The sequence below is a fragment of the Hemiscyllium ocellatum genome, chromosome 17, assembly GCF_020745735.1.
Source record: "Hemiscyllium ocellatum isolate sHemOce1 chromosome 17, sHemOce1.pat.X.cur, whole genome shotgun sequence".
Classification (NCBI taxonomy): domain Eukaryota; kingdom Metazoa; phylum Chordata; class Chondrichthyes; order Orectolobiformes; family Hemiscylliidae; genus Hemiscyllium; species Hemiscyllium ocellatum.
The window spans coordinates 4118191-4135205 of NC_083417.1; the positions used below are offsets into that span (position 1 = coordinate 4118191).

At 46.3% G+C, this 17015-nt stretch overlaps 1 protein-coding gene across 1 annotated transcript in view; it reads right to left on the reverse strand.

The window, feature by feature from the left end:
- ces2b (carboxylesterase 2b) overlaps positions 1 to 17015 on the reverse strand; it is an 80061-nt gene that overhangs the window by 24027 nt on the left and 39019 nt on the right. Inside the window, exons 13-15 of the mRNA XM_060837925.1 lie at positions 12949 to 13100; positions 5654 to 5858; positions 3558 to 3699 (exon numbers count right to left, since the gene is read on the reverse strand). Coding sequence (XP_060693908.1) covers positions 3558 to 3699; positions 5654 to 5858; positions 12949 to 13100 — 499 coding nt within the window. The remainder of the gene's footprint in view (positions 1 to 3557; positions 3700 to 5653; positions 5859 to 12948; positions 13101 to 17015) is intronic.

Genomic DNA, 17015 nt, shown 5'->3' on the forward strand with positions numbered 1-17015 from the left:
AATCCAGCTGCTGGGTGATTGGACTGAGGGAGCTGTGTTGGATTCAGGTCTTGGTTGCGACTGAAAGACAGTCTTCTCACGATGACAACTCAAATGGATCCTTTCAATTAAAAAACTGCTCTTTACAACTTAATCAAATGTGATCAGATAAATCAGCCAATAGAAATATAACCATAGAGTCATACAGCAAGGAAACAGATCAGGAATGATGTTGGACAGGGAATGAGGAGGTACTACCCTCTATTACACTCTGATCGAATGTCAGGAAATTTGATTTTCAAAACAAGTGAACAACAATTGGAATAAAGTCAAAACCACAGGAATTTAGGAGAGACTGAGAACAAGAAAGCACAGATTTAAGGTGATCTGCGAAGGAAACGATGGGGCCAGGAACAAGTGGTTCAGGGTCTGGAATGCACTGTCTGAGAGTGTCGGGGAGGCAGGTTCACTCGAGGTGGGATCTGGATCATTATGTGTGAAGGAAACAGTTTCAGGGCAAGAGGGGACTGAGAGGACAGTGGCACGAGATGACTTGTTCCTGTAGAGAGCCAGCAGAGACACAACGGGCTTCTCCTGTGTGGTGCCCATTCTGTGAATGTATGGAAGCCATTTGGCCCATTGCAAATGGTTTATATGAAAACAAACAGCGACCCAATGCTCTGCCCACTGATGGTTTTCTCCGTGAAATCTTCCAACTTCCTCAGTTTTAAATATTTCACCAATTTTCCCTTAAGCACTTTAATGCTGACAGCATCAACAGCACCCACGTCCTCAGTTTAGCTTCCCAGGTTCCTGTACCCCTGTGTGTCAAGACTTTTCTCCTTAAACTCTGTCACCCTGAGAATTATTTTCATTGAAGGCACTTCCCCAATCAGTCTCTCCCTGACCTCTCTATGGTGCAACCTCACAGCTTTTCACTCCCACAGGAGGAACATTCCCAGTCACTCAAGTCTCTCTGAATGAGGACTGATTCACATCTCTGGTGTCAGTTTGACTGATCCAAGTTGTTGTATCCCTCCCTCAGGCACAATGACACGATGTATATATGAAGCTGGACCTGTGTCCCAAAACTGTGAATAAGACCTTGAGACCGAAACAGTGACTTGTCAAGGTTCAGTGATTTGTCAAGGTTATAAACACTACACACACTTAAAATTATTATTCCTTTGGTACATTATCTGCTAATCCCATTGTTCTTCTGTTTGACCCTTCTCATCTCCACTCATGTGCACCTTTTATATGGGTGAAAGTTTCAGTTTAGTTCTAGTCTTTCATGACTGTTGACTTTTCAGTGACTCATTTCATCACACAGCAGTCAACTATTTGTGGACTTCAACAGTTTCCTCATTTCCCCTTCCCCCACCTCATCCTAGTTTCAAACTTCCAGCTCAGCACTGTCCCCATGACTTGTCCGACCTGCCTAGCTCCTTTTCCACCTATCCACTTCACCCTCTCCTCCCTGACCTATCACCTTCATCCCCTCCCCCACTCACCCATGGTACTCTATGCTACTCTCTCCCCACCCCCAACTCCCCCCAAGCTTATCTCTCCACCCTTCAGGCTCACTGCCTTTATTCCTGATGAAGGGCTTTTGCCCAAAACATTGATTTCGCTGCTCGTTGGATGCTGCCTGAACTGCTGTGCTCTTTTTTTTAAGATTAGATTACTTACAGTGTGGAAACAGGCCCTTCGGCCCAACAAGTCCACACCGACCCGCCGAAGCGCAACCCACCCATACCCCTTACCTAACACTACGGGCAATTTAGCATGGCCAATTCACCTGACCCGCACATCTTTGGAGTGTGGGATGAAACTGGAGCACCCGGAGGAAACCCACACAGACACGGGGAGAACGTGCAAACTCCACACAGTCAGTTGCCTGAGTCGGGAATTGAACCTGGATCTCAGGTGCTGTGAGGCAGCAGTGCTAACCACTGTGCCACCGTGCCGCCCGTGTCTTTCAGCACCACTGATCCAGAATCTGGTTTCCAGCATCTGCAGTCATTGTTTTTACCTTGAACTATTTCTCTGCCAAGTTACTTTGAGCTTGGTCTCTCCTTATCTGAGTAAACTTTGCCTTTTCAAAGTCCAAATCACACTTTGTTATTTGTGATCCGGCATGGTGTCTAATTGTTGCTCCTTTACCCTCAGCATATTACTATTGGATGAGGGACCCTTGTGATGCAGTGCTCGTGGCCCAAACTCTTCAAGTCCCAAGTTCAAGTCCCACCTATTCCAGAGCTGGGTAATCACATCTCCAAACTGAGTGATTGCACAATATTGATTCTTGTTGGATTGCACAACTGCCATAATGGTCAGAGGTGGATGCAGGAGGAACCTTTATTCATCCAGCAATTCCTCTGTTCCTGAGCTGACAATCTACTACAATCCTGAGTGAATGCAGCTTTGTTGAAGTTCTGTTGTTCCAGATGAGCCAGAAATGTGGGAGACACCATTGAAAGAGCAAATGGAGAGCTCCCCACTCAAATCACCCACTCGGTAATTCCATTTCTGTTTATGGGATCTTACTCTGCACAAAACCAATGGCTACATTTGACGATAAGTTACCAGCAATTGCACCTCAAATTTTATATAAGAAATATCAACAAGTAATCAGGGTGAGCCTGCCTTGTTTCAAATGTAAACAAAACTTGGCAGTTAACTATCACTCATCATTAAACAGTACATGCTGCATTGTAAAATCTCCAGCAATCTTCTTCAGCACTCTCATTTATTGCCCATCCCTAATTGCCCAGAGGGCAGTTTAGAGTCAGAGTCAATCACATTGCTGTGGGTCTGGAGACACGTGTGGGCCAGACCAGGTAACGTCAGCAGTTTCCTTCCCTAAACGACATAAGCGTACCAGATGGACAATCGACAGTGGACTCACGATCAGCTTACTTCCAGATTTTACCCAGTTCAAATTACACCATCGGCCAGGACGGGATTCAAAGCCGGGTACCCAGAAGCTTACCTGGGTCTCCTGATTAACAGTCCAGCAATTAATACCACAGGACCATTGCCTCTCCGTCTGTTTTAACAATTTGAGCTGAAGAATAACTGTTACCCCCAGAATGACCTCCCAGCTCTTGTTCAACACAGTCAGATACTTCACATCTCTGTGAGTGAGGGGTGTCGGCTCAGTACCGCACAGCAACAGGCCATCAAAGGAAGCACTCCCAACAGTGCAGCACTCCCTCAGCACTGCACTAGTGCACCAGCCTGAATGCACCTTCAACTGTCTGAAGTGGGACTTGAACCCACGACCATCTGATTCAGAGGTGAGAACGCAGACACTGAGCCACAGCTGACACCATCACCACAAGAAATGGGAATGTTGACTGATGCAATAACACTGAGGCCATACACAGTGACAGCTGAGACCAGGTAACTCTCACTGGTCGGGCTTGATTCAGGGACACCTGCAGTAAGTGGTGAGCATCACCCCCAATTCTGTCAGTCTGGGGAACCAGATGCTCTGAGACCTATGACCTTCCCAGCAGGTCACAGGTTGTCGTTACGGGCCAGGGAAGAATTAACGCCAACAGTTTACTCACAGGAAGTCTCTTATTCTTCTCTTTTGGCGCGACAGGTGTGTGCACATTCAGGTACAGACAATCCTCACTTGATTTATTGGAAGCAAAATCAAATGCAATCAGTTTCTTCAAAGCCTCCAGTACAGATTCATCTTGTAGACATCTGTGGGATGTTGGAAAGAGAGAAATGGATTCCAGGTAAACAGCATTCTGAGACATTACCTGTTGTGGCAAAGTGACAGCAATGGGACAGCACTGGCACCGAGAAGTTCTCAGTTCAAATCCCATGACATCTAAACCCAGCACATAAACAGAAATTGCTGGAGAAACGCAGCAGGTCTGGCAGCATCGATGGAGGGAAGAGGATTTCTTTTCTGAAGGAGAGTCAGTGGACTTGAAATATTAACTCTGCTTTCTCTCCATAGATGCTGCCAACCCTCCTGAGTTTCTTCAGCAAAGTCTGATTTAGTTTCAGATCTTCAGCATCTGCAGTTCGTTGTTTTATTGAAGTTCAGTAAACTAGTTAATCCAGGAGAAAGTGAGGACTGCAGATGCTAGAGTTCAGAGTCAAGAGTGTGATGCTGGAAAAGCACAGCAGGTCAGGCAGCATCCGAAGAGCAGGAGAATCAACGTTTCAAGCATAACCCCTTCATCAAGCTGATTCACTTTATAAAAATGCACTGTGGACAATTCATGAACAATGGCTGCATCCCCCAGTGCTTTACCATTACCTCCACAGTACAGTGTCTGTTCCACTTTCAGAGCAGGTACCTGCAGGAGAAATCTAGCCCCAAAATGCTCTAATAAGCTGATCTTATCCAAATGTGCTACCTCTGACAATACAGCACTCCCTCAGCACTGCACTGCCACTGTCAGCCTTGTGTGGAATCTTTGGACACTTTCCTTTGTTTAAAAAATATTGGAAAATAGAGAAAAGGGCAGTTTGATTGACAGACAAGAATCCTCTCATTGTGCGATTGACGAATGGTAGGCTGGATAACAAGGATACAACGCCCCAGGTGCTCACCTTCCACCCCACCAACCTTCACATAAACAAAACCACCCGCCGACATTTCCGCCACCTCCAAACAGATCCCACCACCAGGGATATATATTCCCTTCCCACCCCTTTCCGCCTTCCGCAAAGACCGTTCCCTCCGTAACTACCTGGTCAGGTCCACGCACCCCTACAACCCACTCTCCCATTCTGGCACCTTCCCCTGCCACCGCAGGAACTGTAAAACCTGTGCCCACACCCCCTCCCTCACCTCTATCCAAGGCCCTAAAGAAGCCTTCCACATCCAAAGTTTTACTTGCACATTCACTAATATAATTTATTGTATCCGTTGCTCCCGATGCTGTCTCCTCTACATTGGGGAGACTGGATACCTCCTGGCAGAGCGCTTTAGGGAGCATCTCCAGGACACCCGCACCAATCAACCCCACCGCCCTGTGGCCCAACATTTCAACACCCCCTCCCACTCTGCCGAGGATATGGAAGTCCTGGGCCTCCTCCACTGCCGCTCCCTCACCACCAGACGCCTGGAGGAAGAACGCCTCATCTTCCGCCTCAGAACACTTCAACCCCAGGGCATCAATGTGGACTTCACCAGTTTCCTCATTTCCCCTTCCCCCACCTCATCCTAGTTTCAAACTTCCAGCTCAGCACTGTCACCATGACTTGTCCAGACTTGTCCTACCTGCCTAGCTCCTTTTCCATCTATCCACTCCACCCTCTCCTCCCTGACCTATCACCTTCATCCCCTCCCCCACTCACCTATTGTACTCTATGCTACTTTCTCCCCACCCCCACCCTCCTCTCGCTTATCTCTCCACGTGTCAGGCTCACTGCCTTTATTCCTGATGAAGGGCTTTTGTCCAAAACGTCGATTCCGCTGCTCCTCGGATGCTGCCTGAACTGCTGTGCTCTTCCAGCACCACTGATCCGGAATCTGGTTTCCAGCACCTGCAGTCATTGTTTTTCCCACAGGACAGGTTTACTGTGACCAATGGCAGGACTGGATGGGACTGAAGGCAGATGTCACATGATTCTACCCAGGAATTCTGTCCAATCAGCTGGTCAGGCCTGAGCCTATCAGCCAGACTCTCACTCTTACCCAGGAGGCTGGCTGGTTGCCTCCCTGATCCCGGTCCATGCTTCTGCTGCCTGGGGTGCAGCAAATCGCAGGGCTCCAATCGGTGGCTTTGCAAACGGGATTCCCAGGTAGTCATAGACAGGTTTAGCCGTCCCCTTCACAGACACCTTCCTTCCCTCCAGCATCCCATACTTTGTCACAACGACTGGAGACTCCTCACTGGCTTCTGAAAAGAAAAGTATCTGTCAATGGCACAGATTTCTGTTGCTGAACCACACGCCCACCTTCCCTTTTCAGGTTAAAAACAGAGGAAACACCAGCAGTTGATTATTCAGCCCATCTAGCCTGCTCCACCATTCAACATGGTCATGTTTGCTATCTATCATCCTCCTCCTCTATCATGTCTGGAAATCTAGTTCTTTCTGAAACATTTTTGGTGACTTTTCCTCCACAGTCTTATGTAGTGGAGGATTCCACAGGTTCAGCACCCTGGCTGAACAAATTGTTTGGGGTCTCCTGTGGCTCAGTGGGTTATACTCTCACCTTCAAGGCAGAACGTCATGGGGTTCAGTCCCACTCTCGTGACCCAAGCACCCCCTCTGTGCGGTTCACCAGTGGAATACTGACCACATGCTGCCCTGTCTCCTGATTTTTCTGTAGTTTTGATGGTGGGGAATAAAACGGTGGGGGAGCTGTTTTCAAAGCCAAGGATTATGGGAAGGATTACTACACTTTGAAAAGCAGGTCACTGATACTCATTTTAAGTACTGTTTACACTGCTGTCTGTTCAAACTGTGACAGGAGTTTACCACCAGCAAGCTGGAGCCAGGACAATTTGACCATTCCACGTAGGAACTGAAGTAGGACATTCAGGCCATCCACAATGCTCTACCATTTCTGATCTGATTATTCTCAATGGCCCATTACCCTTGATTCCTTTCCTGATTAAAAATCTATGTCAGCTTTGAACATATTTAATGGTTGAAAATGTGTTGCTGGTCAAAGCACAGCAGGCCAGGCAGCAGCACAGCCCAGATGGCCTCCTTCTTCAAGGACCGCAGATTCCCCCCAGACGTGATCGACGATGCCCTCCACGGCATCTCCTCCACTTCCCGCTCCTCCGCCCTTGAGCCCCGCTCCTCCAACCGCCACCAAGACAGAACCCCACTGGTTCTCACCTACCACCCCACCAACCTCCGCATACAACGTATCATCCGCTGTCATTTCCGCCACCTCCAAACGGACCCCACCACCAAGGATATATTTCCCTCCCCTCCCCTATCAGCGTTCCGCAAGGACCACTCCCTTCGTGACTCCCTCGTCAGATCCACACCCCCCCACCAACCCAACCTCCACCCCCGGCACCTTCCCCTGCAACCGCAGGAAATGTAACACTTGCGCCCACACCTCCACACTCACTTCCCTCCAAGGCCCCAAGGGATCCTTCCATATCCGCCACAAGTTCACCTGTACCTCCACACACATCATCTATTGCATCTGCTGCACCCGATGTGGCCTCCTCTATATTGGGGAGACAGGCCGCTTACTTGCGGAACGCTTCAGAGAACACCTCTGGGCCGCCCGGACCAACCAACCCAACCAGCCCGTGGCTCAACACTTTAACTCTCCCTCCCACTCCACCGAGGACATGCAGGTCCTTGGACTCCTCCACCGGCAGAACATAACAACACGACGGCTGGAGGAAGAGTGCCTCATCTTCCGCCTGGGAACCCTCCAACCACAAGGTATGAATTCAGATTTCTCCAGTTTCCTCATTTCCCCTCCCCCACCTTGTCTCAGTCGGTTCCCTCAACTCAGCACCGCCCTCCTAACCTGCAATCTCCTTCCTGACCTCTCCGCCCCCACCCCACTCCGGCCTATCACCCTCACTTTGACCTCCTTCCACCTATCCCACCTCCATCGCCTCTCCCCCAAGTCCCTCCTCCCCACCTTTTATCTTAGCCTGCTTGGCTACTCTCTCTCATTCCTGATGAAAGGCTTATGCTCGAAACGTCGAATTCCCTATTCCTGAGATGCTGCCTGGCCTGCTGTGCTTTGACCAGCAACACATTTTCAGCTGTGATCTCCAGCATCTGCAGACCTCATTTTTTAACTCACATGTTTAATGGGGCAGCCCCAACAATCTTCAATAGGATAGAATTCCGCAGATTCACTCTCCTCAGAGAGAAGAAATTCCTCTCAGTTTTAAATGTGTGACTCTTTTCGGAGATGATGCCGTCTGGTCCTAGTCTCTCCCATAATGGGAATCAATCCTTCCCCATTTACCCTGTCAAGGTTGTGGGCGGCACGGTGGCACAGTGGTTAGCACTGCTGCCTCACAGCGCTAGAGACCCGGGTTCAATTCCTGCCTCAGGCGACTGACTGTGTGGAGTTTGCACATTCTCCCCGTGTCTGCGTGGGTTTCCTCCGGGTGCTCCGGTTTCCTCCCACAGTCCAAAGATGTGTGGGTCAGGTGAATTGGCCATGCTAAATTGCCCGTAGTGTTAGGTAAAGGGTAAACGTATGGGTGGGTTGCGCTTCGGCGGGTCGGTGTGGACTTGTTGGGCCGAAGGGCCTGTTTCCACACTGTAAGTAATCTAATCTAATCTAAGAACCTTTTATGTTTCAATAAGGTCCCCTCTCATTCCTCTATCTTCCAACATGAACAGGCCAAATCTATCCAACCTTTCCTCATAAGACAGTCTGTCCACACCCAGGGTCAGTGAACTTTCTCTGAACTGCCTCCTATGCCAGGATATCTTTTCTTAGATTAGGGGTGTAAAACTGTTCACTGTATTTCAGGTTTGACCATTACTTCATACAGCGTTAGCAAAACTCTACAACTTTTATGATTCACTCTCTTTGAAATAAAGGTCAACATCCCACTTGCCTGCCCCATTACCTTGGATGCTAGCTTTTTGTAATTCATGGATGAGGACTCCCAAATCCTTCTGCTCCACAGCTTTCTGTTGTCTTTTCCCATTTTAATAATATTCAGTACATCTATTCCTCCTCCCAAAGTACATAACCTCACATTCCCCCACATTATATACCACCTGCCAAATGTTTGCCCACGTACTTAACCTGCCTATATGGATCTGCGGACTCTGTGTGTTCCTCTCAGCACCTACCTTCCCACCTTCTTTTGTGTTATTCACAAACTTGACTGTGGTACATTCACTTTCCTCATCCAAGTCACTAAAATATATTGTAAATAATTGTGGCCTCAGCACAGTTCCTGTGACACACTTGAGGTATAAACAAGGTAAAAACAAGGACTGCAGATGCTGGAAACCAGAGTCTAGACTAGATTAGAGTGGTGCTGGAAAAGCACAGCAGGTCAGGCAGCATCCGAGGAGCAGGAAAATCGACGTTTCGGGCAAAAGCCCTTCATCAGGAATAGAGGGTATAGATATAGGTTGAGGTATAGGTTGCCAGCTTAAAAATGACCCCCATATCCTAACTGTCTCTATTAGCAACACCATTGCTTCTTGTTAAGTAGCTTATCAAAGGGTTTCTGAAATTCCAAATATATTTTATTCACTGGTTTCCCTTTATCTATCCTGTCTGTAAGCTCCTCTAAAAGTTCTAGTAAATTAGTCAGGCATGATTTCCCCTTCATGAAGTCATGTTGATTCTGGTGCTATTGACTGGAGGAAGAGGAATTTCCATATCCTCCATGATGGCCAAGGGTTGCTTTCCCAGGGTGGGGGAGTCCAAAACTAGATGGCATAGATTGAAGGGAAGAGAAGAAACATTTAAAAGGACCCATAACTTTTTCACACAGAGGGCAGTGCCCTGAATGGAATGAACTGCCAGAGGAAGTGGTGGAGGCTGGTACAATTACAACATTTAAAAGGCATCTGCATGGGCATATGAATAGGAAGGGTTTAGAGGGATATGGGCCAAATATTGGCAAATGGGACTAGATCAGACTGTAATGTCTGGTCAGCACGGACAAGTTGGACTGAAGGGTCTATTTCTGTGTTGTATGACTCCATGCTTGATTGGATGATGTATTTCCTAATGCACTATTACATCCTTGAGAACAGGCCCTAACATTTTCCTAGTAACAGACTTAAAGATAACTGGCTTATAGCTGACTGCTTCTTTTCCATCTCTCTTTCTAAAATAAAGGCGTTCCATTGGCAGTTTTCCAATCCTCTGGAATTTTTCCAGAATCTAAGATTCCTCTAGGATTATTCCCAATTTATCCACTATCTCTGTATCTATTTCCTTTAGCATTCTAGGATGTATCCCAGCAGCTCCAGAGGATTTATTTGTCTTTGGTCCCATGAATCTCCCTAGCTCCTTTTCTCTGATGATAGTTATTGTATTTATTTCCTGTCCTTTCGCCTCTTGATTAAGTAATTTTGGAATGCTGTAAGTGTCGTCCACTGTGAAGACTGATACAAGGTATTTATTCAACTCCTCTACTATTTCCTAATTTCCAACTATTATTTCCCCAGCCTCATTCTCTCAGGAGCCTATGATCACTTTGGCTTCTTTCTTCCTTTTTACATATTTAAAGAAGCTCTTACTGTCTGTTTTAGTATTGCTTGCAAGTATACACTCAAAGTTTATTTTTAAAAAATTCTCAGTCCTCTAGCTTATCACTAATCTTTGCCACATTATATTTTCTGTTTCAATCTGATGCTATCCATTTCTTCCCTGACGAACCATGGTTGGCTTATCCCCTTCCTAGATGTGGTGGACTGGGGTGGACAAAATCAGAAGTCACACGACACCAGATTATAGTCCAACAGGTTTGTTTGAAGTGACAAGCTTTCAGAGCGCTGTTCCTTCGTCTGGTGAAGTGGGAGAGAAGCACATAGAACAAAGAATTTATGGGCAGACAGAGATCAAGGGCAGAGAGAGATCAAGGGCAGAGAGAGATCAAGGGCAGAGGGGTCAAAGGACCATACAAATGGTGTGAGTGGAGTGCTGAATAATAAGTCCCTGCAGGTGATCCAAAATGTTAGACAGTGCAAGTAAAGTTGGGTCTAATATTTCAGATCACCTGCAGGGACTTATTATTCAGCACTCTACTCACACCATTTGTATGGTCCTTTGACCCCTAGATCTCTCTCTGCCCATAAATTCTGTGCCTATGTGCTTCTCTCTCACTTCACCAGACAAAGGAACAGCGCTCTGAAAGCTTGTGATTTTAAACAAGCCTGTTGGACTATAAGTTGGTGTCGTGCGACTTCTGGCTTTGTCCCCTTCCTACAAACCTTCTTCCTCACTGGAATAGGTCTTTGCTGTGAACCACAAACTATTTTATTAAATGCCTGCCATTGTTCCTCAATTGTCTTTCCTGCTATACTTCATTCCTTGTTCAGTCAGCGCTGTCACCATCTCTTTGTAGTTTTAGTGCAGTTGCTTCCAACCCATGTTCCTCCCTCTAAGACTGAATGCTAAATTTGACCAGGTTATGGTCATTGTTCTCTGTTTTACCTTGACATCATTTATTAAACCTGCAGTCTGCTCGACTGTGCAAATATAAACTTTAACATTTGGCCAAAGAGGAAAGAACTTGTGAAGAGTCCAGCAGTGTGTGGACTGATTCAGCAACAACTCACCAAGGCTCCTTAGATAGCATTGTCCAAATAAAGAGATCAATAGCATGGAAAAAGACCCTTTTTCAGACTTCCTGTGACGTTGGGTCAAGCGATGAGTTTCACTCTTGTCACATTATTACGTCCGACTAAGTCAACCCTATCCATGGTTAATTTCTGAACAAACCTAACTCATTTTTCTGTGCACTAACTTATATTCTAAGTGCACTTTATAGAAAGGAATGGATATAAACTTTGACTTTCAATATACCTTCTGGAGAAGAATTACATCCTTTGCTAGAAAATGGGTTTGAGTAGCTCCTGTATTCCTTAATAATAGTTAGAGATAGATCTGACTCATTACAGAATTAGGTGGTTACTTTTCCTCTTGTCAAAAATCCTTTACACCTCTCATCTGCTTTATTCACTTCTCCTGCATTCAAACTGCTAGAATTAGTGACCTTAATGTACACTTTACAGAATCACTCATTGCACTGGATCACTCGTTCAGTAATTTACTCACCACTGGAACTGATTAGTCACAGGGTGTGAACTGCATTTGCTTAGCGAATACAAAGGGTTTGCTGCCACTAGAATGATCATCTCGTTTGATGTCAGAGAGCCAGCATGGATTCAATGGGCTGAGGTGTCTCCTACAGTGTCACAAAGATTTCTCTCACTCTATGGCCTGTTTTTATGGGATCCTGGCTACAATGTCTGGGCCTGGGTGAAGACGGGAAAGGCTCCCAAAATCCCAAAGACTTCCTTTCATGGAGCGGAGTCTCCCTTGGAGGGTTTCTGGCTGATTGGTAGCTCCATAGGAGCAGTGGTCACTGCTGGAACTACAGGTAATCCCCATAGTTGAGGGGCTCAGGTATGTCTGGATTGAGGATCTCAGTGAAGGGGCTGTTCGGTGGAGGGGGGTGGGGGGGAGATGGCCGTTTCAGGGAGATGTCACGATGGTCCCAAATTCAGATCCCTGCTCTTAGCTCGGTTCCAGATGTGCAGCTAAAACTGCTGGATTCCCTGACACCATGGTCCCCCTGGCTCCCAGCCTGGGCAAAATATCAGTGTGGGGGTCGGCTGAAACTCTTCACTGGTCACTGGAGTGGTTCAACAGACCCAAAGACTGGTGAGGTTTTTGGTTAAAACTTTACAAGGCACTAATCAGACCACAGCTGGGTTACCGTGATCAAGTTTAGGTCCCTTATTCTGGGAGGATTGGCACTGGAGGCAATCCAGAGAAGGGTCACTTGGCTGATCCTGGGTTTAAAGGGACTGTCTTATGTGGACAGGTCAAGTAGGATGAGTAATAAGAGATGACCCCATTGAAACAGACAGGATTCTTAGGAGAACGGACAGGTTAGGTACAGAGAGGGGCCTTTTCCTTGTGGGAGAGTCTAGGATGAGAAAGTAAAATCCCAGAACATGGTGTCACACATTTAACAGAGGGATCAGGAGGAATTTCTTCTCTCAGAGGGGAGTGAATCTATGGAATTCTTTCCCACAAATGTTGACACTTGCTCATTAATAAGTCTGAGATGGACAGATTATTAATCAGGAAGGGATAAGGGTTATGGGGAATGGGCAGGAAAGGGAGTTATTAATTATTAGACCAGCCGTGATCTCACTGACTGGTGGAACAGACCCGATGGGCTGAATGGCCTATTGCTGCTCCTATGGCTTATGGTAACAGCTGATTATGGGATTGTTAGAGCTCTGATTGCTGGTGGCCAGCAGCTTTGACATTCTGCTCACTCTTCTTTCTTTCTTGTTTCTGTAGCTCGAGGTGGAATTGGACGCGGTGTTCCTTCAGCTTGCTCCCGGCCTGTTGCTTCAGGTCCAGCTGCATGTATCCTTCATCGTGGTCATACAGTGGCCACAATACCAGCCCTTCCCCGTTGGGATTGCTGTAACCAAGACAATTTCACACATTACTGACATGGGACCCAGGATCGGTTAGGCCCAGAGACTCCTCCCCCACCCACCTCCTTTTCCCTTTGCTAGCTCACTGGGTAGAACACAAAATCTACATGTTCCTGAGAGATCCTAGATCAAAGTGCAGCTCTGTGCAGAGTTCGTTAACTCAATTGAGGGTATTGAATGGGCCTTTTGCCTTGGTGTTCCTAGGTATTTGGGACAGAGTTGTTGACAGCCTGTGGATGGCGAGAAGGGAGACAGCAGCAAAGTGGCAACATTACTGGACAAGTCATCGAGACGCTCTGGCTAAACCTGGGTTCAAGTCCCACCCAACAGCTGATAGCATTTAAATTCAACTAATAAACCTGGAATTGAAAGCTATTCTCCAGAATGGAGATCTTGAAATTATAAATGATTGCTGTAAAAATCCACCTGGTTCACAACTGCCCATTAACAGAAGGAAATGTCCCAGCCCTCCCTAACTCAGTTTGTGGTAAATCAGGTCTGGACTACAAATGCCAGCCATGCTTGTGACAAATCACAAAGTTGCTGCAGTTTAGAAAGATGCCATTTGGCCCATCATGTCTGTACTGTTGCTCTGAATGACTTTTGCAGGAATATTGGAGAAGGTAAGGGAATGGCACCTTCTTACTTTCCAAATAACTAGCCGTTGACTTTATGAAAACCTCGACAGAACCCAAGGAGGAATTTCCTTTCAGCACAGTAAATCCGTGGAATTCTTTACCACAGTGGCTGTCGAGGCTGGGTCGTTAAATTCATTCAAGGCCAAGAAAGCCAGGTTTTTAATCAGGAAGAGAATCAACAGTTATGGGGGAAAAGCAAGACAGTGAAAATAAGGATTATCAGGTCAGCCTTGATCTCATTGAATGGCACAGCAGACTTGATGGGCTGAATGGCCACTTCTGTATTGACATCTTATGGAACTAAACGACCAAATGAATAAAGTGTTGCTCCTCAAACCATTACCACGTGGTTAGTCAGCCCCATTGCTGTGGGTCTGGAGTCACATGTAGGCCAGACCAGATAAGGATGGCAGTTTCCTTCCCTAAAAGATAGTAATAAGTCATGTGGGTTTTTACAACAATTGTTTCATGGTCCCCGTGAGGCTTTACCTTACAGGTTTATTTACTTTGAACTTGCTTCCAGATCATTAGAGCTGGTTTCTCGGTTTTCTAGTCCAGTAACACAACCACAAGACTACTGCTCCCAGCAACTAGAAACACCTTCACCAGATCAACCCTGTTCAACCCCGTTCAACCCCTTTATTATCACCTTCATTATCACTAACACCTGATGAAGGAACAGGCTCCGAAAGCTTGTACTTTCAATTAAGGGGATAACTGAGACGTGGCTTCAAGTGGACAGGGCCTGGGAAATGAATATTCAAGGCTACACGTGCTGTCGTAAGGACAGACTGACTGGCAGAGGGGGTGGGGTGGCCCTGTTGGTAAGGGATGATATTCAGTCCCTTGCGCGGGGGGACCTAGAATCAGGGGTTGTAGAGTCAGTGTGGATAGAGCTGAGAAATTCTAAAGGTAGAATGACCCTAATGGGAGTTATCTACAGGCCCCCAAACAGAAGTCGGATGTAAGTTAAATCAGGAGCTGAAATTGGCCTGTCGCAAAGATGTTCCTACAGTTGTTATGGGGGATTTCAACATGCAGGTAGACTGGGAGAATCAGGATGGTATTGGACCTCAAGAAAGAGACTTTGTGGAGTGCCTCTGAGATGGATTCTTAGAACAGCTGGTGCTGGAGCCTACCAGGGAGAAGGCAATTCTGCATCTGGTATTGTGCAACGAACCAGAATTGATCAGGGACCTTGAAGTGAAGGAGCCATTGGGAAGTAGTGACCCTAATACAATAAGCTTCAATCTGCAATTTGAGAGGGAGAGGGTACAATCGGAAGTGACAGTACTTCTGTTGAATAAAGGGAACTATGGAGCTATGAGGGAGGAGCTGGCCAAAGTTCAATGGTGCAATACCTTAGCAGGGATGACAGTAGAGGAACAATGGCGGATATTTCTGTGTATAATGCAGAATTTACAGGATCAGTTCATTCCAAAAAGGAAGAAAGATCCCAGGAGGAGGCAGGGGCGGCCGTGGCTGACGAGGGAAGTTAAGAAACATATAAAGTTAAAAGAGAAAAAGTATAACAAAGCAAGATAAGTGGGAAACGGAGGACTGGGAAGCTTTTAAAGAACAACAGAGGATTACTAAGAAGGAAATACGCAGAGGAAAAATGAAGTACGAAGGTAAACTGGCCAAAAATATAAAGGAGGATAGTAAAAGCTTTTCTAGGTATGTGAAAGGGAAAAAAATGGTTAAGACTAAAATTGGGCCCTTGAAGACAGAAACAGGGGAATATATTACAGGGAACAAAGAAATGGCAGAAGAATTGAATTGGTATTTCAGATCTGTGTTCACTGGGGAAGACACAAGCAATCTCCCTGAGGTAACAGTGGCTGAAGGACCTGAACTTAAGGGAATTTATATTTGCCAGGGATTGGTGTTGGAGAGAATGTTAGGTCTGAAGGCTGATAAGTCCCCGGGGCCTGATGGTCTACATCCCAGGGTACTGAAGGAGGTGGCTCGAGAAATCGTGGATGCGTTGGTGATTATTTTCCAGAGTTCGATAGATTCGGGATCAGTTCCTGCGGATTGGAGGATGGCTAATGTTGTACCACTTTTTAAGAAAGGAGCGAGAGAGAAAGCAGGAAATTATAGACCAGTTATTCTGACCTCAGTAGTGGAAAAGATGCTGGAGTCAATTATAAAGGATGGAATTACGACATATCTAGATAGCAGTAACAGGATTCCTCAGAGTCAGCATGGATTTATGAAGAGGAAATCATGCTTGACTAATCTTCTGGAATTTTTTGAGGATGTAACTCTGAAGATGGACAAGGGAGATCCAGTAGATGTAGTGTACCTGGACTTTCAGAAAGCCTTTGATAAAGTCCCACATAGGAGGTTAGTGAGCAAAATTAGGGTGCATGGTATTGGAGGCAAAGTACTGACTTGGATTGAAAGTTGGTTGGCTGACAGGAAACAAAGAGTAGTGATAAACGGCTCCATTTTGGAATGGCAGGCAGTGACCAGTGGGATACTGCAGGGATCAGTGCTGGGACCGCAGCTTTTTAACAATATATATTAAGGATATAGAAGATGGTACTAATAGTAACATTAGCAAATTTGTTGATGATACAAAGCTGGGTGGCAGGGTGAAATGTGATGAGGATGTTAGGAGGTTACACGGTGACCTGGGCAGGTTAGGTGAGTGGACAGATGCATGGCAGATGCAGTTTAATGTCGATAAATGTATGGTTATCCACTTTGGTGGCAAGAACAGGAAGGCAGATTACTACTTAAATGGAGTCAAGTTAAGTAAAGGGCAATACAAAGAGATCTGGGTGTTCTTGTACACCAGTCAATGAAGGTAAGCATGCAGGTACAGCAGGTAGTGAAGAAAGCTAATAGCATGCTGGCCTTCATAACAAGAAGGATTGAGTATAGAGAAGCAAAGGGGTTCTTCTGCAGCTGTACAGGACTCTGGTGAGTCCGCACCTGGAATATTGTGTGCAGTTCTGGTCTCCAAATTTGAGGAAAGACATTCTGGCTATCGAGGGAGTGTAGCGTAGGTTCACGAGGTCAATTCCTGCAATGGTGAGACTATCTTATATTGAAAGATTGGAGCAACTAAGCTTGTATACCCTTGAGTTTAGAAGACTGAGAGGGGATCTGATTGAGACGTATAAGATTATTCAAGGATTGGACACTCTGGAGACAGGAAACATGTTTCCGCTGATGGGTGAGTGCCGAACCAGAGGACACAGCATAAAAATATGGGGTAGGCCATTTAGGACAGAGATGAGGAGAAACTTC